Source organism: Pelodiscus sinensis, chromosome 3 (genome assembly GCF_052426305.1).
Source record: "Pelodiscus sinensis isolate ZL-2025 chromosome 3, ASM5242630v1, whole genome shotgun sequence".
Lineage (NCBI taxonomy): Eukaryota > Metazoa > Chordata > Testudines > Trionychidae > Pelodiscus > Pelodiscus sinensis.
In genome coordinates, this window is record NC_143054.1 from 197,555,288 (window position 1) to 197,582,462 (window position 27,175).

General features: G+C 42.2%; 1 protein-coding gene across 5 annotated transcripts in view; it reads right to left on the minus strand.

The window, feature by feature from the left end:
* The window catches only part of RALGAPA2 (Ral GTPase activating protein catalytic subunit alpha 2), a 379,885-nt gene that overhangs the window by 183,059 nt on the left and 169,651 nt on the right, over positions 1-27,175 (minus strand). For 4 of the 5 annotated variants that reach the window (XR_012903061.2, XM_075925792.2, XM_089777560.1 and 1 more), the window contains one exon: positions 8,015-8,143. The exons of the other annotated variant lie outside the window; for it this stretch is intronic. Coding sequence is in view for 3 of the 4 variants with exons in the window: in XM_075925792.2 (XP_075781907.2) it covers positions 8,015-8,143 (129 nt within the window). In the remaining variant the exon portion in view is untranslated. The remainder of the gene's footprint in view (positions 1-8,014; positions 8,144-27,175) is intronic. 5 annotated transcript variants of the gene reach the window in all.

Genomic DNA, 27,175 nt, shown 5'->3' on the forward strand with positions numbered 1-27,175 from the left:
TTCCAGTGTGTTGAGGGTACTACAGAACACCTTGCTGTCCTGGACCAAGGCGGTGAACTCATCCTGAATGTCTTGGGGCAACAAGTCCCTGAATTTAGTAAACAGTTATAACAATAATGGCTCAGGATAGCCTGTTGATTCACTATCCAGAGCAGCAGACTCCCACATCAAGCAGAACTTACAGCTGAGTAAGTCAAGGCATTTGGTGTCCTTCGATTTAGGCGCCGCGACCTGATGAACTTTGTGCTCTCTTGTTCACCACGTCCACTACCAGGGAACAAGGTGTGTGTGTGGGGATGTAAACAAGTATTTAAACCTCTTGACTGGTACAAAGTACTTTCTCTCAACCCCTTTCACAATTGTTGTAATAGATGCAGGGGTTTGCCATAAAGAATTGGCCATGAACAAGATGATCTTATTGAGAGGAAGTGTCATCCTCGACAGCCCCTCTGGAGCCAGAATGTAGACCATCAGGTCATCCTGTTCCAGGGCAATCTCTACCTAGAGGTTAAGCTGAGGCTACCCTGTGGAGCAGGTCCTGTAGGGCCCTGTAAACCATGCGGAGGAGGCCTGTGATGGAGATGCCTGCTACCGCCTTGGCAAGCAAAGAGGATAAATACGCCCCTACATCCTGGGGACAAAGAATCATAGAGTTTTTTCTAATATCCAACCTCTCCCACTGTAACTTGAGACCACTGCTCCTTGTTCTGCCATCCGTCACTACTGTGAACAGCCTTTCTCCATCCTCTTTGGAACTTCCCTTCAGGAAGTTGAAGGCTGCTATCAAATCCCCCCTTACTCTTCTCTTCTGCAGACTAAACAAACCCATCTCCTCAAAGGTCATGTGCTCCAGCCCCCTAATAATTTTGATCACCCTCCACTGGACCCTCTCCAATGCATCCACATCCTTTCTATAGTGGGGGGCCCAGAATTTGACACAGTACTCCAGAAGTGGCCTCACCAGTGCCGAATAAAGGGGAATAATCACTTCTCTGAATCTGCTGGCAATGCTCCTCCTAATGCACCGTGATATGCCATTAGCCTTCTTGGCTACAAGGGCACACTGTTGACTCATATCCAGCTTCTCATTCACTATAATCCCCTGGTCCTTTTCTGCAGAACTGCTACATAGCCATTCAGTCCCCAGCCTGTAACAATACTTGGGATTCTTCTGTCCCAACTGCAGGACTCTACACTTGTCCTTGTTGAACCTCATCAGCTTTCTTTTGACACAATCCTTTAATCTGTCCAGGTCACTCTGGACTCTATCCCTGCTCTCCAACGTATCTACTTCTCCTCCCAGCTTAGTGTCATCTGTGAACTTGCTGAGGGTGCAATCCATCCCCTTATCCAGGTCATTAATAAAGATGTTGAACAAAACCAGTCCTAGAACAGATCTTTGGGGATCTCGACTAGAAACTGACCGTCAACCTGACATTGAGCCTTTGTTCACTACCCATTGGGCTCGACAGTCTAGCCAGCTTTCTATCAACCTTACAGTCCATTTATCCAATCCATATTCCCTTAACTTGCTGGCAAAAATATTGTGGGAGACCAGATAAAAAGTTTTCCTAAAGTCAAGGTATACTACATCCACTGACTTTCCCGTATCCACAGAGTCAGTTACCTCATCATAGAAGCTAATCAGATTGGTCAGGCACAACTTGCCCTTCGTGAATCCATGTCGACTATTCCTGATCACTTTCCCCTCTTCCAAGTGCTTCAAAATGGATTCCTTGAGGATCCCCTCCATGATTTTTCCTGGGACTGAGGTAAGGCTGACTGGTCTGTAGTTTCCTGGATTGTCCCTCTTCCCTTTTTTAAAGAAGGGCACTCCATTTGCCTTTTTCCAGTCATCCGGGATCTCACCCGATTGCCACGAGTTTTCAAAGGTAATGGCCAAAGGCTCCGCAATGACATTTGCCAGCTCCCTCAGTACCCTTGGATGCATTAAATTAGGGCCCATGGATTTGTGTATGTTTAGCTTTTCTAAATAGTTCCTAACTTGTTCTTTCCTCACCAAGGGCTGTCCACCTTCTTCCACGCTGCGTTGCCTAGTGCATTTGTTTGGGAGCTGACCTTGTCCGTGAAGATAGAGGCAAAGAAAGCATTGAGCACTTCAGCTTTTCCCACATCATCTATCACTAGGTTACCTCCCTCATCCAGTAAGGATCTCTCATACTCTCTGATCACCCTCTTATTGCTAACATACCTGTAGAAACCTTTCTTGTTACCCTTCACATTCCTTGCTAGCTTCAATTCCAATTGTGCTTTCGCCTTCCTGATTACTGCCCTGCATTCTCATGCAATATATTTATACTCCTCCCTAGTCATCTGTCCAAGTTTCCACTTCTTGTAAGCTTCTTTTTTATGTTTACGCTCACCAAGGATTTCCCCGGTAAGCCAATCTGGTCGCCTACCATATTTGCTTTTCTTGCTGCGCATAGGGATGGTTTCTTCCTGTGCCTTCAATAAGGCTTCTTTAAAATACTGCCAGCTCTCCTGGACTCCTTTCCCTTCATGTAAGCATTCCAGGGAATCCTGCCCATCAGTTCTCTGAGGGAGTAAAAGTCTGCTCTTCTGAAGTCCAGGGTGTGTATTTTGCTACTCTCCTTTCTTCCTTTGGTCAGAATCCTGAAATCTACCATCTCATGATCACTGCTTCCCAGATTGTCATCACCACCTTTACTTCCCCTACTAGTTCCTCCCTGTTTATGAGCAGCAGGTCAAGCTGTGCATGGCCCCATGTCGGTTCCTTCAGCACTTGTACCAAGAAGTTATCCCTGACAGTATCCACACATTTCCTGGATTGTCTGTACTGCTGTATTGGTCTTCCAAAAGATGTCAGGGTGATTAAAGACCCCCATGAAAACCAGGGCCTGCGACCTGGAAGCTTCTCTCAGTTGTCCGAAGAAAGCCTCGTCTACCTCATCCACCTGATCCGGTGGTCTATTGCAGACACCAAACACAACATCACCCCTGGTGCTTTCACCTCTAGACTTAACCCATAGACTCTCAACAGTCTTTTCTCCCTCTAAATACTGGAGCTCTCAGCAATCATATTGCTCTCTTACATACAATGCAACTCTTCCTCCATTTCTCCCCTGCCTGATCTTCCTGAACAGTTTATACCCTTTCATGACAGAGCTCCAGTCATGTGAGTCATCCTACCAAGTCCGTTATTCCAATCAAATCATAGTTCTTTGACTGGGCCAGGGCTTCTAATACTTCCTATTTGTTTCCCAGACTTTCACATTTGAGTACAAACACCTTAGATAGCCAGTTGATCTCCCTACCTTCTCCATCTGAATCAGGGGTCCTCCTTTGTTGCTCCTTCCTCCTTGTGTTTCTTCCCCGTATCCGACTTCCTCACTTACTTCAGGGCTTTGGTCACTGTCCCCCAAACAACCTAGTTTAAAGTCCTCCTCACTAGGTTTGCAAGCCTGCCCGTGAAGATGCTCTTTCCTCTCTTGGTTAGGTGGATCCCATCCTTTCCTAGCAATTCTTGTGCCCGGAACAGAGTCCAGTGGTTGAAGAAACTAAAGCCCTCTCTCCGACACCATCTGCGCAACCACGCATTTACTTCCTCAATTCAACCATCTCTACACCTGGACCTTTTCCTTCAACTGGAAGGATGGACGAGAACACCACCTGCTCTTCAAATTCTTTGATCCTTCTTACCAGCGCTACATAATCTGCTGTGACCCGCTCAAGGTCATTCTTGGCTACATTGTTAGCTCCTACATGGAGAAGCAGGAAGGGGTAGCGATCCAAAGGTTTAATCACTTTTGGAAGACTCTTGATCACATCCTGAATGTGAGCTCCCAGTAAGCAGCACACTTCTTGAGATTGCAAGTCAGGTCGGCAGATGGATGACTCAGTCCCTCTTAGGAGGGAGTCCCCGACCACCACCACCTGTCTTCTTCTTTTGGGTGTGGTGGTCATGGAACCCCCATCCCTAGGACTATTCATCCCATGCCTTCCGGTAGATGGTGTTCCCTTCTGATTTCTTCCCTGAGAGGTCCCTGACAAAGCAATCTCCACCTCAGTGCCTGGGGGATACTGAGTTGTCTGCCTTCTCTTTCTAGAAGCTACATGTTGCCAGTTTTCTTCCTTGTTCTGTAGTGCCCTGACTGGCTCTTCAGCCTGCTGTGCCTGCAGGACTAAACGCTGCCTTCTATTGAGGAAGTCTTCATCCTCTCTGATGGAATGTAGGGTCAATACTTGGGCCTTAAGTTCTCTAATTTTTTCTTCCAAAATGGCGACCAGCTTGCTCTTAGTGCAGATGAAATTCCTTCTTTCTTCTGGAAGGAAGACAAACATGGCACATGCTGTGCAGGTAACAACAGCAGACCTATCACTATCCATACCTGCGTTCCTTCCGAGAGATTCCTGAGTTATTAAATGCCTCCTTGAAGGACAGGAGTGTAGCGAAAAGATCTTAAAGAATAGTATTCCTCGCCCCCTTCCCACTCCCTCTCCAAACTCCCTGTCAGCAGAACTGGCGTGCGTACGGGATGTACCGGGTGTGCCCAGGCACACCCTAATGTCTTAGGGTTGCCAGGTGTCCGGTTTTCTACTGGACAGTCCATTTTTTTGGGGCTCTATCTGGTAAAAAAATCCAGAAAATACCTGACATGTGCAATGTCCAGTATTTTCTGGTTTTCCGACTGGGCGCTCAGAAACCTGGTGAGGGGAGTGGCTGGGAGGCCTGGTTGCGTGTGAGGAGGAGGGGCACCCGGTCTGTGCTTCTGTGCGCTGGTCAAGCGCGTGGTGGAACTGCAGCCAGACTGACTCACGCTTCGCCTGGACCAACTCGCACTTCGCCTGGACCGTGTGGGGGGCAGGAGCGCCCTGGGATCTGCACTGCTCAGGGTCAATCCTGCTCCCTACCGGCTGATATGCTCCTCCCCCCTCACCCCTTCCTGACCAGCCGGTTGGTTCTCCTCCACTTCTCCTCCTGATCTTCCCCGGCCAGCCCCAGTGCACCTGTCACTGAGGACACTGAGGCCTGAGCCAATGGGCCTAGCATGAAGTGTGGCGGCGAGTGGGAGGATTGTCCTTGGAAGGAGACCGAGTCATCTCAATGAAAACCCTGTAGCTTCATGTGTGTCCGGCATGGAGAACGGCTCAACCTACATTACTTCCACTTGTGGAGAGTCCAGGATGATGGGCTTCTGGGTATGAGCAGAAATCAGCAGCTCCATGCTGTGGGGCCAAAGATTATAGAGATCCACTGGCACTGAAGGCATGGTGGCCAGCAGTGTCGCTGACAACAAGGAGGAGAGCTTGGCTGCCTTCGAAGGCTATACCAAAGAGTAGGACCAGTGCCAGGAATCCTTTTTTGATTCTGGGCCCAGAACCGAAGGTGGTGTGCTACGCACCAAGGCACTCAGTGCTATGTTGGGTCTTTGCAGCCACAAAATAATGTCTGTTTTATGTGCTTAAGTGCTGATCTGAGCATATAATTGTAGAATTTAGAGCCAGTATCTGAAAATTAGACTCTGAACTGGATGCTAAAAACTAACAACACATTTAAAAATTAGAAGCCTATTGATGTATTTGGAACAGAGAGATATCACATTTATCTTTAAATAATTGTCTGAAATTTTGTATTCAATATTCTTACTTTATACTAGAATAAAGAAGAATTATTTACTTAACGTTTCCCTTAACCTAGTTATCTGATATATTTAATATAAATATTGGTAGTTACTGATGTTTACAATTTGAGATCAATCTATAAATTAATATGTATTTACAATCTCTAAATCTAGCTATATCTATCCACTTACCAGGCTCTAGGTTCTTAGGCAGTCCTCATCAACAGTGCCTTTAACTCTAATTCAATTAAGAAGTCTGAGCCTTTGGCCTCTTATTTTGGGTACTATAACGTCTCTCTTCTCCAGCAACTCCCCACTTCCAGCTCTACAGCTTCCCCCCTGTTTGGCTGCTTAACTTACATTACTCTCATGCATTTATGACCACATCAAATTATCTCTGAATCACTCCATGGGCTTCCTTAGTCACTACTACAAATTCAAGTAGTTTGCTTTCAAGACTCAGTGCTACATTGCTCCAAGTTTCTTTCTAGACCCCATCTCTAATCCCTATTGTTCCCGCTCTGCTCTTTACTCGTTCAAGGTTGGAATGACTTGCCTACTGAATGTCCTCTCTCCCTTCCTCCTCCACATGCTTCTTTAAAATCAGTTTCTTCTGGAAATCTTTCCTATCTTGTTCTGCTGTCCAGTCTCTTCACACCCACGTGCACCTGCACTATTGTCCTACTGATTTGCAATTTTTGCTATGTCTTTCTCAGTGTTCCTGGCCTGGGAACTTTTCTAATGTAGTTTGTATACTACTGTATATATTTATGACACATTATAAAAAAACCTGTAATAACGTACAAGACAGTAATGCTTCATTTTTGTTATGGAGTTTCATGCAAAATAATTTAATGTAAATATTATTAGATAAAACTAGTTTTGCATTTGAGCTGCAGTATTAAAGACTCACATTTAATCAAGGTTGAAAAAAGTTAAAAAATATCCTCTGAGGCCAGGGTCAGGAATGGAAACTTTCAGCCTACATTTTAGGTATTATTTCTAATCTAATATTTCTATCTATGAACTGACCCTGCAAGTTCATATGCATGGGCATACTCCTGCATCCACATGGAGCTTTGTCAATATTAATGGCTCCAATCACATATATGAGCTTTCAGCACTAGGAGCTATGCGGTTTTATATTGTGTTCACTGTTGCAGTATCCAAGTGCTACAATCATGGATGCAATAACCATCCAACCAAACCCAACCAATTTCCCCACATACTCACAAAAGATGTGCATGCATCTTGAATGGAAATTCAACATTTACAGTAACACAGATAGCATGACATTAGAAAGAAACCACAAAGCATATGCTACAGTAGACCATATTAGTTATTTTATATATACATACACTAAACATGTCATGATGTACCTTATATTTTACATATTTGGTATAGCATGACATGTTTAGTATTTAAAGCTCTAACCTGCCCAGGAAACTAAGGGCAAATGGCTATTTGTGCTTTAAGTATACTAATTAATTTTGCATAATATTTCAAATAAAATATATAACAGTATAAAGTGGTCTGTGCCATATAGCAGGTTTGGCAGAAGGATTTTTCACATTTATATGAAGTACAGTTTGATGGTGTTTTGTGCTTACTGGCTTCTGCAAGTTTATGATCAACAATCAGGATTAATTTTTGTGATAACTCTGTATTCAAAACTGACAAAAAGTAGACTAAACCTGATGGCTGTAAAGTTCAGTAATAAGATCAAAAAAATCAGGGGCAAGATGTTTCACCATCTGATTTCTTCTGAAATAGAAGGTGATCTTTCTTCTTCCCTTAACTCATACTTTATGCCTGGATATTGCAGCTAATATACCTCTACACAAACTTTCTGAGCATCAATAATTAAACTAGGCTCAAACACAGAGAAAGAGTATCCTTGTCCTGATTTCCCATTCTTACCCACAAGTTCTCCTGTTTTTGCAAGCTTGCATGAATTTCAAACTTATTTTAGCCTGTCAAGTAATAATTTTGTATTTTATTAATTTTTTAAATTAGATTTGATGGTGTCTGATTCATACTGCTATTAATCCTTACAAAACCATAGGAAAATCTGCTTTTCCTGTCAGAAAGCTTTGTATTTTCAATATTCATTTATAGTAGAAAGCTAATGAGATTCTGAAATCCAAGTCTTGCTTTTAGTGTGTAAATGTGCTGCAATATTAGCGAGGATATGATTTCTCTCACTTTGGCCTTTTGATGAAACACCTTTGCAATACTAGTATGTCACCTTATCCTACAATTTCACACATCAACTGCCATGGTATCTGCCCCAAGAGCCCAGTTTCACATTGCACTAATGAGTCAACACCTGTTAGAGTGGAGAAATCTGAACCTTGTTAGCAACTGTGTATTCTCCTGGGAACTTGGATGTTGAGCATTGTCATACTCACCTCCAACATGTCTGTACTAAGGACTCTCGCTGCAGCTGTGATGAAGTCTCCTATTAGCATTGTAAAACCAGGTAAACCCAAGAAGAAAAAGCAAGATGGGCAGTGTTTTATGACAGTATTTAAAATATCCTGAAAAGAAGGAAATATTATTTCTTAATTTTTATAGAAAAATGTTTGAAAATATTTAATAAAAACACACCCACCCACCTAAACACTGATATGGTTTACTAGTCTATCCTAGAGGCGTATATCTACTAGGAATGGCTTCCAATTTAAGTAACATTTCAATTCTTACACCCTTTGAGAAAAAAAGAGGGGTTTCTTTACTTAGAAACATATTGAAAATGAAACAACTGTTACATGATTTTTTATGTTTCTCAAAAAATGTATTAAAATATTCATCAGGTTATGATAAACTCACATTTTATCAGAAATAAGATATAGCCACAAAATCATTTTATTCAGGCTTCCATGACTATGTAACATTCATGAAATTACACTAGCTATTGTCCTCGCTTTTGATCGTTCAAGGCAATAACCTACAGCCATTATTAAAACTTCAGTAATAATTTCTTTACAGGAACACACAGATGTCAAAACAAAAAATACCTGGGCATAGTGAAGAGAAAGAGAGGAACTGAGAAATCTTTGTTAACTTCTACCAGAAATCACATCCTCTACACCTTTTACCATAACCAATGTGACAGGGGTAAACATTTTTAATTAATTATTTCATTTTCTAAATGGAAGTCTGCATTAAGTTTAACGGGTATAATGCTATCAAAAGCTTTGTTCCCACAATTTGGTGCCACACATTATACACACACACATTTTCTCAGAATGAGAATTTTTTCATCCGTTTTCCCTCTGCTCCATTTCTTTACTCGCTGCCATCAATGACAAATGATCCCAACAATATTTGAATTGAATTTCCAAATCTCCATTTGAGTTGGTACAAAACTGGACACAAAATTTGTATAAACACTAACTGCAATTATTACTTTTGAAGAAGAAAGAGTTGGTTGATTTCTGCAGAAGTTCAAAACCATTCTTATTCCTACTAAAAGATTAAAGACAACTTATGGCAGAAAATATTAGGCTCTCTCCTTTCCTCACAACTTTTTTTCCTTGCACTAAGGAAGGCCTGAACTTATTTTAAATTAAAAAATATTTGCCCTGATTTTTTCAATTAGAAATTAAAAAGTTTTGTCTACCCTTAAATAGTTCATCAGCAGATACAAAGCTAGTAAGAATCTGACAGGTATCACAGGTATCAAGGAAATAAAACTTGATTGACAGAATAAAACTTTTTAAACCTTTGTTTTTATAATGTCACTTATTTAAACTAAAATAGTTGATAAAAACTCTGTTAATTATTCAACATTTCCATCCTTGTAATTAAAACCTGTTATCCTAAAAAACAATGGAGACCAGATTTGACATTTCTGAGATATGTACATTAAAAAAGCAAGTCTTCTTTCATACACATCTTACTATATATTTTAAAAATCATGTCTGTCTGTGAGTCTGTTTGTTCAAGAACTCCTCCTAAACAGTAAGAGCTAGGACCACCACATTTGATATGCAGTTTCCTATCATCATAACGTAAAGCAAGCCAGGGGTTTGGTTGTGCAAGGACAATGGGATGTATCTGGAATTCTATTCTCTCTTATAAAATGAAAAGGAAGGGGTCTGTTAGGAGGGAGTTATACTCCAGAATGACCTCAGCGGGGCATCAAAGGACCAGAGATGGGGGATCAGAACAGCTATAACCCCATTGGGCCAACAGTGGGCAGAGGTAGAGAAAGGGACATTACTATATATTTCAGAGAATTTGTCTGTTTGTCTCCCACCTGGGGGACATGCCCCTCTGCCTGAGCTGTGCCCACTGCAGAGGCCATGGACATGTGCTTCTCATCTGGCCCGAAGCTGCTGCAGTGAGAGGGGGCTAGAGCTGTCCTCTTTCCCCAGGATAGCCTGCATACAGAACCCCTCATCTCCAGCCCCAGAACAATGATTTAAATGAAGAAAAGCAAAATTTATTTGAATTAAGGACTTGAGCAATGCTCAAGTAAATCATCTAGTCATAACAAAACAAAAGAACATAAACTCAGTCTTTTTCCCCCCTTGCAGACTATCCTTTTAACTTATATCGGTAACTGGAAAAAAACTATGTAAGTTTGAGCAGAATCCATTTATTCTTTCTCCTTTACAATATTTACAGTAGCATACTGTGAAATGATAAAGCGGCTTGTAAATTATGAAATTAAAACAGATCATTTTTAATTTTGGCATTGCAGAAGATAGTGTTTTCCCGTCTCTGAATGACCACAATGCCACTCAAGTTAATGTTTAAACTAGTTTTAATCACTTCCTTTGATACATTTTAAAGTCAATATCAGTCAATGCAAACATTCTAAAAGACTGAGCAGATGGATGCTGCAGCTCATAAGGTGGGTGGTAAACTCATGCTCTGAGGGCAGAACAAAAGAGCCACCTTTTTTCATAATTAAGGGGTTGATTAATGCATTGCACTCCTCACAACACACCTGTAATTGCTAACAGAGGTAGGTATTGTACTGTGCTCTGACTCTGAATATCAGGCATCAAGCTATACAGCAGCAGATGGGAGTACGTTTCTGCTGACATATGCTACAATAAAAAAATGCATGAAAACCTGGCTTAAAAGGTGACAGAATGTAGCACTTTTGACGATTAACACCACAAACAACTGCATTAACTTTGTCCTGTTCTCATTAATTCCATCTGTTCAAGTTAGATATTAAACTAAATCTTCAGTTTTCTTTTTGAAATCTTTCATATTTGGCTGTAGAAACTACTGGGGGCTGGAGCCAAACGGTCTGTGAGGCCTCATGGGGAGGCTCCAAAGATTCAATAGACACCCAGTCTTTTGAGAATTTATGAAAGCTGAACGTGAACCTTTAGAAGTATCATCCTTTAATGCTAGGATGGTGTTGATTAGGTTAAGAAAATATTGCACACATTATTATAAAGCTTTAACTTTGGTCTTTTCACATCACCCTTTGTAAATAGGCAAAGGGAGTAAAGAATATAAAAGAAAGACAAAGTTTCAGGTATGAGAATATAGTTGCAATATTAAACAAGATGATGCAACTTTTAACACCTGATGTCTTCACGGTGCATTTAATAAACAGTGAAAGAATTTAGCTACTGATACCATAATGTTTGCTAGTGAAGAAACATGGTAAAGCACCTTTTACTAATTAAAAAAATATTTTTTTCAAAATAAGTTAAAACTTTGTCTATAAACTTTGTTTTGAAAAACTACTGTAATATGATTCTCCGCTTCTCTTTTTCACAATTCACACCTTTAGGATTTGCAGTTTCACAACACAAGTCATGCTAGTGGGTGATGTGGCAGGCTCACAACTATTGGCACCAAAGTTATTTATGTGCAATTGAATAAAAAAATCTGTTTATGTTCAGTCTTTGATTTCATATCAGTTCCACAGTCAAAGGTCTCAGTGATACCACTGGTGTAAAGCCAGGATGGTTCTACTGACTTTGTTAACATTAATCCTGTTTTATGCCAATATAAATAAAATCAGAATCTGAAAAAAAACCCCACGAAAAAGACTTCTGCTATATTTCAAATTAATACAAATAGTATAATTTTAAATGCAAATTTAATGACAAATAGTTTGTCAAATTGTATCTCTCATTTCCTGATTAACACAGATTTGCGCACTACATCCATCTAATGATAGAGGCTACATTTTATGTAGTAATACAGTAGGTTAGCAGCTTGTCAAAAGATTCACATTTATGAGAAAGCAACCAAGTGAGAACATCTGTCCTTTATCAGTGATCTTGCAAAAATCAGGTAATTCAAACAGAGGCAAGTTGTTTCCTTCCCTTCCAAGCACAGTTCTATAAATGTAAACTGTATTCAGCAGCTTACAGCCTAGTAAATGAATCACTTTAATTGAATGCTATGTACACAGTAACTGGAAAAACACAAGCAATAAGAAAAGCATATGGTGATGGCAATAGAAATTGGTTTACTCATTTTGTACAGTGTTGTTTCTTTACTTCTTTCATAATTGACCTTTAGAAGGATAAATGTGTAAAATAATTTTGGTTTATTATGGCTCCAAACCTTTCAACAATTACACAAAATGAAAATCTAAAAGGAAGTATTCATTCTGGAAGCATTTCCATTGTTTACATAATTGCACAGCTATAATTTAGTGTTCATGTTGTTTTGGAAAAGTGAAAAAAAGAAGAACCATTATGAACTATTTCAATTCCAAATGCTTTACTGTAGTGTCAAAAATGGGGAAAATATCCTGTTTATGCCAGTCTAAAATGGATTAACCCTATAATTGATAACATATTTCAATACAGAGTGTTCGTTCTACTGATGAATAAAACAACATCATATGGTCATCACCATCCTCTGAGTATGGGAAAAAATGTTTACGCAAGTTCACTACAAGGTCAGCTATAAAAATATTCTTCACTTAGTTTTGCCCAAGCTATTGCAGATTATAGGTGTAACAAAATAGCTTGCCATCTGTCTTTATCAGGTTTCCCAACTGTCCCTCATCAGGAACAAGCTGGGTACTTCACGAAAGTTCACCTTGTTCTTCAATGAGATATCACCAGGGACTGAAATTTACAAAAAGGAAACAGCCATATCAAAATTGATCTGTTTTGCTTCCAATTTTTAAAAGGAAAAATACTTCAATATGTTGCTTTGAGTTACTCAGAGAAGAGGTTTTTCTCTTTTTCCTTTTTCAGACTTTCAGTAGAGTTACTATATTGTCTGAACAGATAAATGATAAAACAGGCTGAATTTTTTAATAAAGGAACCCTCACTAGTCTAGCTACAATGACATTTTAGGGGTCTAAAACATTAATCTGTAAGATCTGAAGTTTAAACAAAAATGTATAAAGACTTAACTCACATGAAGCAAGAGGATTATTTTGATAGAAGAGCCATTAAAATTGGTGATTTAAAAGTATTATCAAAACAGTCATAGTCAGCTGCTATAAGGAATGGTGTTAAAATTATAAACATATATGGTAAATACTCTGAATCTGGCAACACACAGAAGCAACCCTGAGGAAAGAAGTGCTTAATAAGGGAAATGAATGGAACTAGGGGCAGAAGGAAAGAAGAAATTAAATTTGATATTACTAATACTGGAATTACATTCCTGGGCAGAAAAGATGGTAGAAAGGAACGGCAGGAATGTGGGTTTAAACAACTGGGAAGTGAAATGACTGATGAGGTCTTCAGCATAAGAATAGATTAGAAAGGAAAGGTAAAGTTATTTACAAAGGACAAAGGCACAGATGAGAGGGGAGTGAGTTTAAATTGTAGCATGTGAACATAGCTTCCAGAGACACTCCAGAGTTCCTTGGTTCTGTAGTAGATAATTTCCAGCTGGAGCAGAGGGGCTAAAGAAGAGGGAAGGGATCCTGCTAGGTTCATGTCAGAGCAGCTCTCATTCCCTAGCATCAGAAGAAGGCTTGGAAGTTCTACCAGGCATTGGTAGAGCAGTTTTATGGGATGGATTTAAATGCAGCTTTGTGACTTTAATACTCTATACATAATACCCATCTGTTCATACAGTAGTGTAAGATTTGATTGTAATAAGGGCACTGCTAAAAAAAAGGACATTGCGCCAGTGAACAGCATTTGGAGAGAGAAGGGAAAGGGAGAAATTCATTACAACTCTTGGAAGGAAACCAAAATTAACAAAATAATATTGAAATATGAAAGTCTTATGAAGTTACTAGAAGATTTACCCAGCATTGCTCAAGACTTTAACTCAAATATGTTTTTTCTTCATTTAAATCATTGTTATGAGGTGGGGCTGTGAATAACGGGTGCAGTATGCAGGCTGCCCTGGAGAGAGAGGACAACCCCAGCGCTGTCTCACCGCAGTTCCTTGGGGCCAGATGAGAAGCACATGTCCATGAGCGCTGCAGCAGACATAGCCAGGAGAGGGGCGCATATCTCCCAAATGGGGGACAGACACTCAGACAAACTCTCTGAAATATATAGTAGATAGCGGTCCCTTCCTCCACTCCTGTCTACTGTTTTCCCAAAGCGGTTATTTATAGCTTTAATACTCAAGGAGTTGATAGAGGAGGTATCTGAGCCTTTAGCTATCATCTTTGAAAAGTCATGGAAGTTGAGAGATAACAGAAGACTGGAAAAGGGCAAATATAGTGCCTATCTATAAAAGGGAAATAAGAACAACCCAGGAAACTACAGACCAGTCAGTTTAACTACTGTGCGAGGGAAGATAATGGAGCAAGTAATTAAGGAATTCAGCTGCAAACATTTGGAAGAAAATAAGGTGAAAGGTAACAGCCAGCACGGATTTGTAAAAAACAAATCATGTCAAACCAATCTGATAGCTTTCTTTGATAGGCTATCAAGCCTTGTGCGTAAGGGAGAAGTTGTGGATATGGTATACCTAGACTTTAGGAAAGCATTTGACACAGTCTTGCATGACCTTCTTATCAATAAACCAGGGAAATACAACCTAGATGGGGCTACTAATAAGGTGGGTTCATAACTGCCTGGATAACCATTTTCAGTGAGTAGTTACTAACGGTTCACAATCATGCTGGAAGGGCATAACAAGTGGGGTTCCACTGGGGTCTGTTTTGGCTCCGGTGTTGTTCAATATCTTCATCAACATTTTAGATGATGGCATAGAAAGTATAATTATTAAGTTTGCAGATGATACTAAGTGGGGAGGGGTTGCAAGTGCTTTGAAGGATAGGGTCAAAATTCAAAATGATCTGGACAAACTGGAGAAATGGTCTGAGGTAAACAGGATTAAGTTTAATAAGGACAAATGCAAACTACTCCACTTAGGAAGGAACAATCTGTTTCACACATATATAATGGGAAGTGATTGTCTAGGAAGGAGTACTGCAGAAAGGGAATTAGGAATCATAGTGGACCACAATCTAAATATGAGTCAACAGCATGACGCTGTTGCAAAAAAAAGCAAACATGATTCTTGGATGCATTAACAGGAGTGTTGTGAGCAAGACACAAGAAGTCATTCTTCTGCTCTACTTTGCACTGATTAGGCCTCAGTTGGAGTACTGTGTCCTGTTATGGGCACGTTTCAAGAAAGAGGTGGAAAAACTCAAGAAGGACCAGAGAAGGGCAACAAAAAAGATTAAAGGCTTAGAAAACATGAGCTATGAGGGGAGACTGAAATAATTGGGCTTGTTAAGTTTAGAAAAGAGAAGACAGAGGGGACTTCAGTTTTTCAAGTATCTAAAAGGGTGTTATAAGAAGGAGGAATAATTTTTTTTCTCCTTGGCTTCTGATGATAGGACAAGAAGCAATGGGCTTAAATTGCATCAAGGGAGGTTTAGATTAAACATCAGGAAAAACTTCCTAACTGTCAGGGTAGTTAAACACTGGAATAAATTGCATAGGGTAGTTGTGGAATCTCCATCACCGGAGATATTTAAGAGCAGGTTGGACAGACATGTATCAGGCATGGTCCTGCCATGAGGGCAGGGGACTGGACTTGATGGTCTCTTGAGGTCACTTCCAGTTCTAATATTCTATGATTCTATTATTTCTGGTTCCCATCTCCGGTCCCTTGCTGCCCCCCATGGTCATTCTCAAGCATAACTCTCTCCTACCAGACCCCTTCCTTTCCATTTTATGAGAAAGAATAGAGTTCCAGGCACATCTCATTGTCTTGGCAAAACCAAACTCTGACCTTGCTTTAAGGTATAAGAGGAAGCGATATGGTGGTCTTAGCTCTTACCATTTAGGAGGCGTTCTTGAACAAACGGACTCACACACGGATGCACATTTGTAAAATATATAGTAAGATATTAGTTTTATAAAAATAATTTGTAAAGATTAATCTAATACCCACAATGGCTTTTGGTTTCTAAAATGCCTCAGAACTAAGGGTCCTCCTCATCCACATCAGCTACAAAAATATCTACAGAGAGTACTTTTTCCATGGCAAAGAAAAGCAAATCTGCTTGCGTATTGTATCTTTAGAAAACATTGCTCTACTCAGCTAATACATATCCCAGTAAACAGCACTAACAGCTCTGCAGTTTAAAAGTTCTACACTAGTGCTCATTGTATTTCTAAATAAGAACTTAATAGAAAGATATAAAAGCCCATAATTACCTTTTTCCTTCAAATCAATGGTAATAGATGATTTAAATGGCTTCTATAAAACAATTGTGCTCACATAAAATACATATTATAAATTAGTAAGCTGCCTAAGTATATCAAACTGACATCCCTCCATACACATTGTTTCTACAGAAGTTTGCTGCAAAACTACTCTGTTATTTCCTTGCCACAAGTATCAATAGCATGTTCAAAACGTTAAAAACCTCCTCTCATATATAAATATTTAGGTTACATATATTAATATACAAAAGTGGCATAGATAATTTGTATCAACAATGTACATTTGCTTTCTCTAAGCCAGGTCTGGTCACACTTGTTATTAAAATGAAAAGTAGAAATGAAGTCAAAATATGACCTTTAACTTTTCAATTTTCAATTGCACAGCACTTTGTTGGCTTACACTTTCTATATGAAGGAACAAATCCAATTTCTCCGTGTTGAAATTTAATCATCAAATACATCTGTTAACTCAGCAAGGCTTCTTTTGTCAGGATTTAGTTTTATTCTTACCTTCATGAAAGTAAAACATGGTGCAACTGCAATGCCTTCCTGTTAGTTTAAAATTGTAAAAGCGACAAGGAGTCCTGTAGCACTTTATAGACTAACAGATGTATTGGAGCATAAGCTTTTGTGGGCAAAGACCCACATGCATCTGACGAAGTGGGTCTTTGCCCACGAAAGCTTATGCTCTAACATATCTGTTAGTCTACAGGGTGCTACAGGACTCCTTGTCGCTTTTGCAGATCCAGACTAACACGGCTACCCCTCTGATACTTTAAAATTGTAGTTACAGCTGAGTATCTCTGAAATCTTGTTCTTTAAGAATACTCTCTAATAAATTTTCTATCTTAAAATCATAGCTCCAAAATGAGATGCTCAAATAAATTGAAACTGCAGCCATGAATTGTAATTGTTATGCTTTCACATGTTTTTATGGAATAGAACCCAAAAGTCTGGAATGTAATCTAACCCATTTACCCACATCTTAAACATCCTCCTTTGCCCAATGGCCATATATTGTATGGCATATGTTATCAAGATATTATCCTAAGTATGTTCATTAATGTGTATAATTGTGGCAGGAGGCAGAGAATCTGAGGGAAATTTATAGCTATCAATGGGAATTCTTTAAAAGAGTCTCTGCTTTCAAGTTTAAAAAGAAAAAAAAAAGACTTTAAATCTAGATAGTGAAGTAAACCCTGCCTCAAAAAAGCAGAGGTCTTTTTCAGAAGAAAATCCAGAGGGAGAGTTTCCAATGGCAGATAGAGGCACCTGCTTATTCACTGCAGATCTGGAGTTATCCATACTGCTACTGCCTAGAAATTTCAAAAGAACTGATCTGCTCATAAAACTCCTAGTACTTCTGAATTCAGATGAAACCAGGAAATTACAGAAATTTGGCTTGTAACATTAGCTTTGATTTTGTGTCCATTAAAACCAATAGCAAAATTCCCATAGACTTCAATAGTGCAGCATCAGGAGCAAAATAAATCAAGGTTTTTAGCATAACATTTACTTACGGAGAAGTTACTCATCCTGTGCAGTAACGATGGTTCTTCGAGATGTGTCCCCCCGGGGGAGCTCCACTGTTGGTGTCAGGCTCGTCCCGGTGCTGTGGATTGGAGACTTTTACAGCAGTGTCCCGTTGAGCTGCGTATGTGCAAGAGGTGCATGTTGTTCCTGCCTTTAAAGTTAGCGCGCACAGTCCAATTTCTTCTATGACGCCCTCCTGGCAAGTTGTTAATGCCCAAAGTAATGGGGAGGAGAGTGGGTAGTGGAGCACCCACGGGGACACACATCTCAAAGAACCATCGTTGGTGCACAGGGTGAGTAATTTCTCTTTCTTTTTCAGTGATGTCCCTGTGGGTGCTTCACTATTGATGAATGTGTAACAGTGCCCAATTATTTGGTAGCTGGGCTTCGCTAATTGTTGTGGGCCTTGGAAAGGACCACAGTAGCTATTGCGGTGTCCATTGTCGAGCATGGTGGAATTGCATAGTGCTTCATGAATATATGGTGTTATATATTCAGTTAGCCGCCCAACGTATTTCTTGTAGTGAGACTCCTCTGTGGAAGGCTGTTGATGTTGCCATCGCGCTAGTGGAATGACCTTTGGAAGTCATTGGTATTGCTCTATTCTGGAGTGAGTAGCATATGGTAGTACAGGATGTTATCAGTTTTGATATGTGCTGGGAAGAAACTGTTTTTCCCTTGGTCCTTTTGGCTAGAGAGACAAACAAGTCTTTTATCAGAGGGGTAGCCATGTTAGTCTGGATCTGCAAAAGCGACGAGGAGTCCTGTGGCACCTTATAGACCAACAGATGTATTGGAGCATAAGCTTTCGTGGCATCAGAAACAAGTCTTTGTGATAGCCGAAAAGATTGCATCTTGTCTACGTAGAATGCAATGGACCTTCTTACAGCTAGAGTGTGCAATGTGGCTTCATCCCTGAAGCAATGAGGTTTGAGATAGAAAGTGGGAAGCATTTTTGGTTCGTTAATATGGAATTTGGAACAAACTTCGGATAAGGAGGAGGGATGGGGTCATAAAATAATTGTGGCCTGTTGAGTGGGGCCTCAAATGAGACAACTGTCCAAATAAGAAAAGACTGTGATGCCTCTTCATCGAAGATATGCCGCTGCAACTGCCAAGGTCTTGGAAAAGACTCTGGGGGCAAAGGAAAGTCTGAAAGGGAGGACTCTGTACTGAAAATGGTGTGATGCTACTCTAAAGCATAGAAAACGTTAGTGCACAGGATGTATTTGTGATATGGAAGCACACATCTTGGAGGTCGGTGTCTGCAAACCAGTCTCCTTTGTTCAGCGCCAGGATAATCATGGTGAGTATAACCATTTTGAAGCACTGCTTATGGAAGAATCTGTTCAGTTGGCAGAGGTCTAAGACAGGCCTCCAACCCCCAGTTCTCTTTTTGGTGAGAAAGTTGTTTGAGTAAAATCCTCTCCTTTGCCATTGTTGGGGACAGCTCTCATAATGAAAAAGTATTGGACTTTTTGGTGGAGCAGTGTTTCCTATGATGGGTTCCTGAAAATGGAGGGAGAAGGTGAAAGGGTGGGGGGATCAATGTGAGAAGGATAGCATACCCGCAGCTGATACTTTCTAAAACCCACCCATCTGTGGTGATTGCTGTCTTTTGGTTGTAGAAAGGGCATAAGCTAGGGCTGGGCAAAATCCGGCCCCGCGGGCCAAATCTAGCCCACAGACCACCCTGCTAGGACCCTCAGGCACATAACTGCGTGGTTTAAAGCTCAGCCCATGCATCTCTCTGCTCTGCAGAAAGGGGGAAGCTTTGTGCAATCTCCCTGCCCCCAGCCCAAGCCTAAGCTCTTAGTGGCCAGAAACAACTGGCCAATAGGAACTGACCCCAGCCAATCTCTCAGCTCCTAATGGCTGGAAACAACCAGCCAATAAGAGTTGAGATATTGGCCTGCAGGATGGGACAAGCGCAAATCTTTTCCCACTCCCGGAGTTGAGAGCCACGTGGGGTTTGCAGCTTGTAGTTTTAAGTGATTTGGGGCTGAAGCAGGCAGGGAGCCCAGCCTGCCTTGGGGTGCTGCAGGGCTGTTGGCTTAGGTAAGTGCCTCCCAGCCAGAGCCTGCCTCTGGCACCCCTCTTCCTCCCACATCCCAACTCCCTTCCCCAGGTCACCATCCAAACCCTAGGCACCCCCTTGCCCCAGGTTACAACTCCCTCCCAGACCCTGTATCCCCTCCTACACCCCTCTCCCAGGCCAGAAACCTCTCCCGCACCCAAACACCCTCCCAGACCCTGCACCCCATTTCCCTGCCCCAAGTCACCACCCATACCCTCAGTAGTCTGCACCCCCTTTTCCCAGGTCACAGCTCCCTCCCAGACTTTGCACTCCCTCCTAGTGCCCCTCTCCCCAGGCCAGAATCTTCTTCTGTACCCATATCCCCTCCCTGATCCTACACCCAATCAAGGTCACAACCCCCTCCTTTGCCCAAACTTCCTCCGAGACCTCACACCGTCTCCTGCACCCCAGTTCCTTACTTCACGCACCCTTCTGTGCCAACTTCCATACTAGACCCTGCACATCCTCCACAGGAAAGTGCAGCCCTTGACCACTTTCCAAAATCTTGGAGTGGCCCCCCGCCAAAAGTGATTGCTCACCTCTGGCATAAGCGGTGGTGGAAGATGTTGGACTCATCAGACACTGGTGGGGAAGAAGGGTCGGTCAGATCCTCGACCAAATTTTCAAACCTGCTGCCTAGAGGTCTGAGCCATGGAAGTGTGTGTGAATGGAGCTCTTCGCTGTTGATTTTGTAGTCAGAAGCTTCTTTTGTCAATTAGTTGATTCTGCTGCTGTCTGCTAAAGATTGTGGCCCTGTGACTCCAGCTGTTTGAAGCCAGGATGAGTGTCTCATTACTATGGAAGTCACCATAGCTCTTGCCACTGTGTCTGTGGCATCAAGAGCCATCTGTAGGGCTGTGCGAGATATGGTATAGCACTCTTTGATGATGGCTTTCAAGATCGGTGTCTCATCACCCGGGAGGTGTTGCATGAGTTCTGTTAAGTTTGCATAGTTGTCAAAGTCTTGATTTGTGAGTAGGGCTGTGTAATTAGCTATGTGAAGCTGAAGGGCTGAAGAGCACACATTTTCTTCCCAGTCAAGTCCAGGCATTTATGGACTTTGTCTTGTGTATTTGTTTTGTATTGAGGGTTTTTAGACCTTCAATTTGCAGCATCAACTACTAGAGAGTTGGGTTGAGGGTGTAAGAATAAAAAGTCCATGCCTTTTGATGGAACAAAGTATTTTCTATCAGCTCTTCTGTTGGTTGGGGGGGCTGTGGCTGGTGTTTGCCATACTTCATCTGCTACTTCCAATATTGCTTCAATTTTGGATTTTGTGGAGGGCTGGAGGTTCTTTAAAAGCGTGTGCTACTTTTCCTGTACTTCTGATAGCACAACCTCCTGACTGACAACAACCCTTTTGAATAGATCTTGAAACTGTTTTAGGTCATCACTAGGAGAGGGATCCTATGGGATAACTGCTTCATCAGCTGCAGAAGACGAGTTATCATTGTGTGGCATCTCCAGTTGTTGGATGGTTGGGTCATCCACAATCTGCCCATCCTCATCCACAATCTGACCGTCTGTTGGAGGGAGTGATATTTGTTTGGGTGTGGGAGGGCCACTGGAGCGGTCATGGTGCCCAATAACAATAGGGGGAACAGCGACTATGATGCTGAGGATAGTATGCTGAGGATAGTATGACACAGAGGGTACTGGCAGTGCTATAGTCTGTGTGCCCCATATGATGCATGTGCTCTCTCTGGGGATGAATGTTGTGAGGAGAAAACACTCCTTGCATCCCCCTGGTAGCCATTATATTGCGATAAAGTAGGTGAGTATGGCGAGGGAGGAAACCTCCTTATTGATGAGGAGGAACGAGAGTGATGACATGCCAAAGACTCGTGTGGTGATCTAATTCTTGATCCCCTGTCAGTTACTGATGCGGCGTGCATCTTGCCTCACTTTGTGAAGCAGCGGCGGTTTGCTGTTCTATGAGTTCTATTATGAGGTACCAAGTCACCCGGTGCCAGCAGTGGAGGCATCAGTGCCATTGGAGACATAGGAAACTGCGAGGCTGTGCAGTTGGAGGGTGGGTGGAATTCATCATCTTTCCCTAGTGCTGGATGCGAACGCCGTGCCTGAGGCTCACAGGTGCTGGCGGTGACTTTATTGTTTCAGGGCTTTTGATAGGTGCCCTTTTTGGTGGCTGGGGAGCCAGCTTCATAGACTGTTTAGACTGCGGTTTTGAGCCTCTTAGAGAGGAGCCTGAGGTGCATGGTTCATCTCCCTTGCTAATCTGCAGTGGGAGGAAGCGGGCTGTTGAAGGTTTCGGTTTTGAGCGCACCTCTGTGGCGGAGAGCTTGAGAGTTTCCCCTGAGGGGAATCACATCAGAGTCATTTATCCATGTGAGGGTCTAGTGCTTTACCAGATAGCAGCATTCATATTCTGAGCTCTCTATCCTTGCGGGCTCTCGCCATAAGACTATGGTAATGAACACATTGCTGGGTAATATGTGTCTTGCCCAGACAGCATATACATTCAGTATGGCCGTCAGACACTGGCATAGAGTTGCAGCATTTTTCACATTTTTGAAGCTGGAAGAGCCCAGCACTGTATCAGCTGGCAGGCTGTAGTTCGCCGAGGCTTGACACTGAGGAGTTATGCAGCAGTAAACCTAATAGTCACACTAACTATATACGAAATTGAAGTAAAAATAATGGTCTCTTCTTTTTTTTTTAAAACTATTAACTGGTTAATAAAAAGAGAAAACAAGGTAAGGTAAAGCTACTCTAACTAAAATTTCTTTACAGCAGTGACAGGAGAAGAAGAGAGGTTGGAACTCCATTCTCAGCCAATGGTGGCGAAGAAGGAACTGAGAGGAGTCGAACTGAGCACAATAACTTCAAAGGCAGGAATGACATGCACCTCTTGCACATGTGCAGCCCAGCTGGACACTGCTGTAAAAGTCTCTGAACTGCATCGGGATGAGACCGACACCAATAGTGGAGCACCCATGGGGACATCACTCAAAGAAGAACTATACATTAGTGCACACACAGCATGTTTTCTCTTCTGATCTTTCAGAGGTCATTTTTCTCTTTGTAATGTGGCCTAAAAGGTAGTGTCTCACCTGGATTCTTGAGCACCTGAAAGGAGACTGGGATGTTTTTCATTCAACTGAAATTCTAACTAGGAATGTGAATGGGTAACTGGTTAACCAGATAGGTTTATCAGGTACTGGTTAGCTAATGCCCAGGAGTGGCCCACTGCAGGTGGAGGGGAGAATGGAGCAAAAGCTGGTCTACCCATGCTTACAGATGCCACCAGCAGTAGCCAGCAGCCCCAAGTGCGGGGAGGAGGGTGGAGAGGAGAGCAGAAGCTGGCCCCTCCCTGTGCATGGGGGGTGGCAGCAGCAGTCCTAAGGACAGGGAGGCTGGCAGCGGCAGCCCTGCACAAGGGCAAGTGGGAGCAGCATCTCACTTAATCGATTAACTGCTTATAGCTAAGGTTTAACCCATTAACTGATTAATCAGGATTTTACATCCCTAATCCTCCCACATCTATCTTGTCAACAAGTGTCTGGTGACTTCTTCTAGCTAATAGTATCCTGTCCTTTGCTAATAGGAACATGGAAATACCCACAGTGGATCAGACCCGATCAATTATCCAGTTTTTGATTGTGGCCCACATTAGATGCCTCAGTGGAAGGAAGAACCATCCAGCAGCAGGCAGATACAGGATGATCTTTCCCCACATTAAGTCTTATCCTAATTTCTGTAATTTGGGATCAGTTTGACTCTGAAGCATGTAATTTAATATTAATTCCAAAATTTCTGTAATAAATTATAAATCCATATGTTCTTGTTATCTGTTTTAGCATCCAATCTGTTTTTTGATCTTGCCAAGATTTTACCTCAATAACATCCTTTGTCTGAGTTTCATGGTCTAATTACATGTCACGTGGAAAAAATATTTCCTTTCATTAGTTACTAATTTATCACTATTTAATTTCATGGACTGTCTTTTTTGTGCATTAAACACACAAAATATAGAACTTCCAAATCTAACATCTGTATAAAATTCATTATCTACTATATATTTAAGGGAGTTTGTCAGTCTGTCCGTCAATTTGTTCAAGAATTCGTCCTAAATGGTTAGAGCAAGAATCACCAAATTTGGTCGGCAGCTTCCTCTTAACATAACTTAAAGCAAAGTAAGGGTTTGGTTGTGCCAGGATAATGGAATATGCCTGGAATGGAATTGCTTCTAAAAATATATATATATAGAAGAGAGACAGAACTGCCCCAGCCCTGAGTCTTTAGGAAGGGAGGGGAAGGGTTGAAGCTGCCCCCCCATCTGTACTGGGACATTGCTGGCTGTTTACCTTTGTCAGGGAGCGAGGGGAAAGTGCTCAATTTGCTGCATTCCTCATTTTGTCTGGGGAGCACAGGGGGCAGACAAACCTGGATCTACTCTAGCTGGGAGACATGCAACTCTCCATGGCTGTGCCCACTGGAGCTGCAGCGGCAATGGGGAGGTCCTTCTCACTTAGCCCCAAGCTGCTGAGGTGAAAGAGGGCTGGGAAAGTCCTTTCCCCCCAGGACAGCCTGTATATTGAACCCCTCATACCCAGACCCAGAGCAATGATTTAAATGAAGCATGTACATTTTCATTTTATTTCCCAAAAAACAAAAATTAATTTAATTAAGGAGTCAAGCAACGCCAGGTATTCTAGTTTATATATCTATATCTATACAGGCAGTCCCCGACTTACGCGGATCCGACTTACGTCGGATCCGCACTTACAAACGGGGCTTTCTCGCCCCGGAGGTCGGGGCGAGAAAGCCCCATTCGTAAGCTGCTCCGGTGCCCCTGGTCGTAAGCTGCTCCGTTCGTAAGCTGCTCCGTTCGAAAGCCCCGTTCGTAAGCTGCTCCGGTGCCCCGTTCGTAAGCTGCTCCGGTGCCCCTGGTGCTCTGGCAAAGCCTCAGAGGCGCGGGGACCCCCCCGCGGCTGCGGCTTCAGTCTGGGTGCCTGTGGTCTGCTGGGGACCGTCCCCAGCAGACCACAGGCACCCAGACTGAAGCGGCAGCAGCGGCGGTTCCCCGCGCCTCTGAGGCTTTGCTCTGGCAAAGCCTCAGAGGCGCGGAACCCCGCTGCCCCTGCGGCTCTGCTCCCCGTGTCCCTGGTCTGCTGGGGGGAGGGCGCAGCTAATGTGCTCCCCCCCCCAGCAGACCAGGCTTTTGTTTTGGACTCTGGGGCAGAGCAGCTGGGGCGCTGCCGATTGGTCCTGCAGTGCCCGCTCTGGGCACTACTGGACCAACCCGGCAGCACCCCAGCTGCTCTGCCCCAGGTCCTGATTCAGCCGCTGCTGGTCAGTTTCAGCAGCGGCTGAATCAGGACGCCTGGGGCAGAGCAGATGGGGTGCTGCTGGGTTGGTCCAGTAGCACCGAGGAGCGGCGCTACTGGAGCAACCCAGCAGCACCCCAGCTGCTCTGCCCCAGGCGTCCCCAAGTCAGCTTCTGCTGAAACTGACCAGCGCTGACTACAGGAAGCCCCAGGCAGAGTTGCTCTGCCCCGGGCTTCCTGGAATCAGCTGCTGATCAGTTTCAGCAGCAGCTGACTTGGGGACGCCTGGGGTTCTTAAGTTGATTCTGTATGTAAGTCAGAACTGGCGGTCAGTTTCAGCAGTGTCTGAATCTGGACGCCAGTTCCGACTTACATACAGATTCAACTTAAGAACAAACCTACAGTCCCTATCTTGTACGTAACCCGGGGACTGCCTGTATATATAAAAATAAACATTCCCCTCAATTTCCTCACAAAAATAAACAATCCCAATCTTTCAGTTCTCCCCGCATATGAGAGTTTTCCCCCTAGGCATTTGATCATTCTCATCACCATTTTCTAAATCTCTTTAACCATTCAATATCCTGCCCGTGACAGGATGACCAGTAATGTGCACATCATCCAGATAAGGGTGTCCATATCACTGGAGTTTTACAATGTCATTGTAACTGATATTATTCTCTATCCCATTCCTTATATGCATTCTAATTATCTTTTCAAGAGTGAACTTCATTTGCTATTATGTTGCCCATTCACCTGGCTTGGGTAGGTCTTTCTGGAGTTCCTCAGAGTACTCTGGTTTTAACCAACTTAAAAGAACTTTGCATCAACTGTGAATTTTGGAATGTCGCTGCTCATTTCCCTTTCTGCATTTTTATAGGAAGAGATGTGAGTGTCATTTATATGATTGTTCATTTCCTCATAACTTTCCAAACTAACTGTTGGGGCTTAAATTTTCCATGGTGAGTGTATGCCTCAGATTCAGTTTAGGGACAGAGGGAAAGGAGAATTTCAGCAAAAGTTGTCCGGCTGTTGTTGAATCAGATAAGGAGAAAATATGTTGCCCAAGATTTAAAAAACTACTTACAACCATATTGTGAAGAAGCACTAAGGCCTCCACACTTTACAGCAGTGACTTGAAATTTGAAAAGGAAAAAATGAGTCCCAGTCTCAGAGATGTGACTTTTGCTGCATGAAAAAAAGGCTCAAATTTCACTAAAATATAAGACTGAGAAATCCCAATTCACACATGCTCAGTAGAAGACAGTTTAGCAGCTAAATTCTTTGAAGCATCAATCTGCACTGAGCATGCTTCAACACAAAACTGCATGGGGAAGAAATTAGAATCGAGAGCCACTGTAAAATGGGGATAATACCATCACTTCACTTCACACAGATTGTGAAAATAAATGCATTAATGTTTGTGAAGCATTCAGATAATATAAGCCCCACAGAAAAGCTATCAATAAATTAATAATTCTGTGTTCAGAACAGGATTTGAATATATAATAAATAAGCCACAGAGTCACACACTGACCAATATGGACTAAACAAAATATTGAATACCTGTCTTTTCCTGAGCTTGTCAAAGACCTTTTGAAAGTCTAAATGATCTTCATTGGTTCTCCTTTATCCCCTACTTTACTGACAAAGTTCAAAAATTCTAATAGAGTAATGAGACATGATTTTCCTTTGTAGAAACTCTCAGCTAGACACTCTCAAATCATGATCTTCCAAGTGTTTTATTATTCACTTTTAATAGGTAATTCTCTCTCCTCAGCTTGTGTGGCCAGACAGGAATTTTTGCCTTTTCAATGAACGTTGCAAGTTTTGACCTCTCTTCTGCCATAATGAGTCCATTGGGACTTTCAAGAACTATATTTCGAAGCTCTTCCTCATCCCTGAACTCTCAAGTTGTGGCTGTGTAAAACATGCATAACTATCTGCCCATAATAGGGGCTTTCTGTACAGCTTCACCAAAAATACTGATCATGGTTAGTAACTAGACCTTATCTAATGTTTTTAAATGAACTGTTTTTTCCACTGAAAAAATGCATTTTTAGCATCAA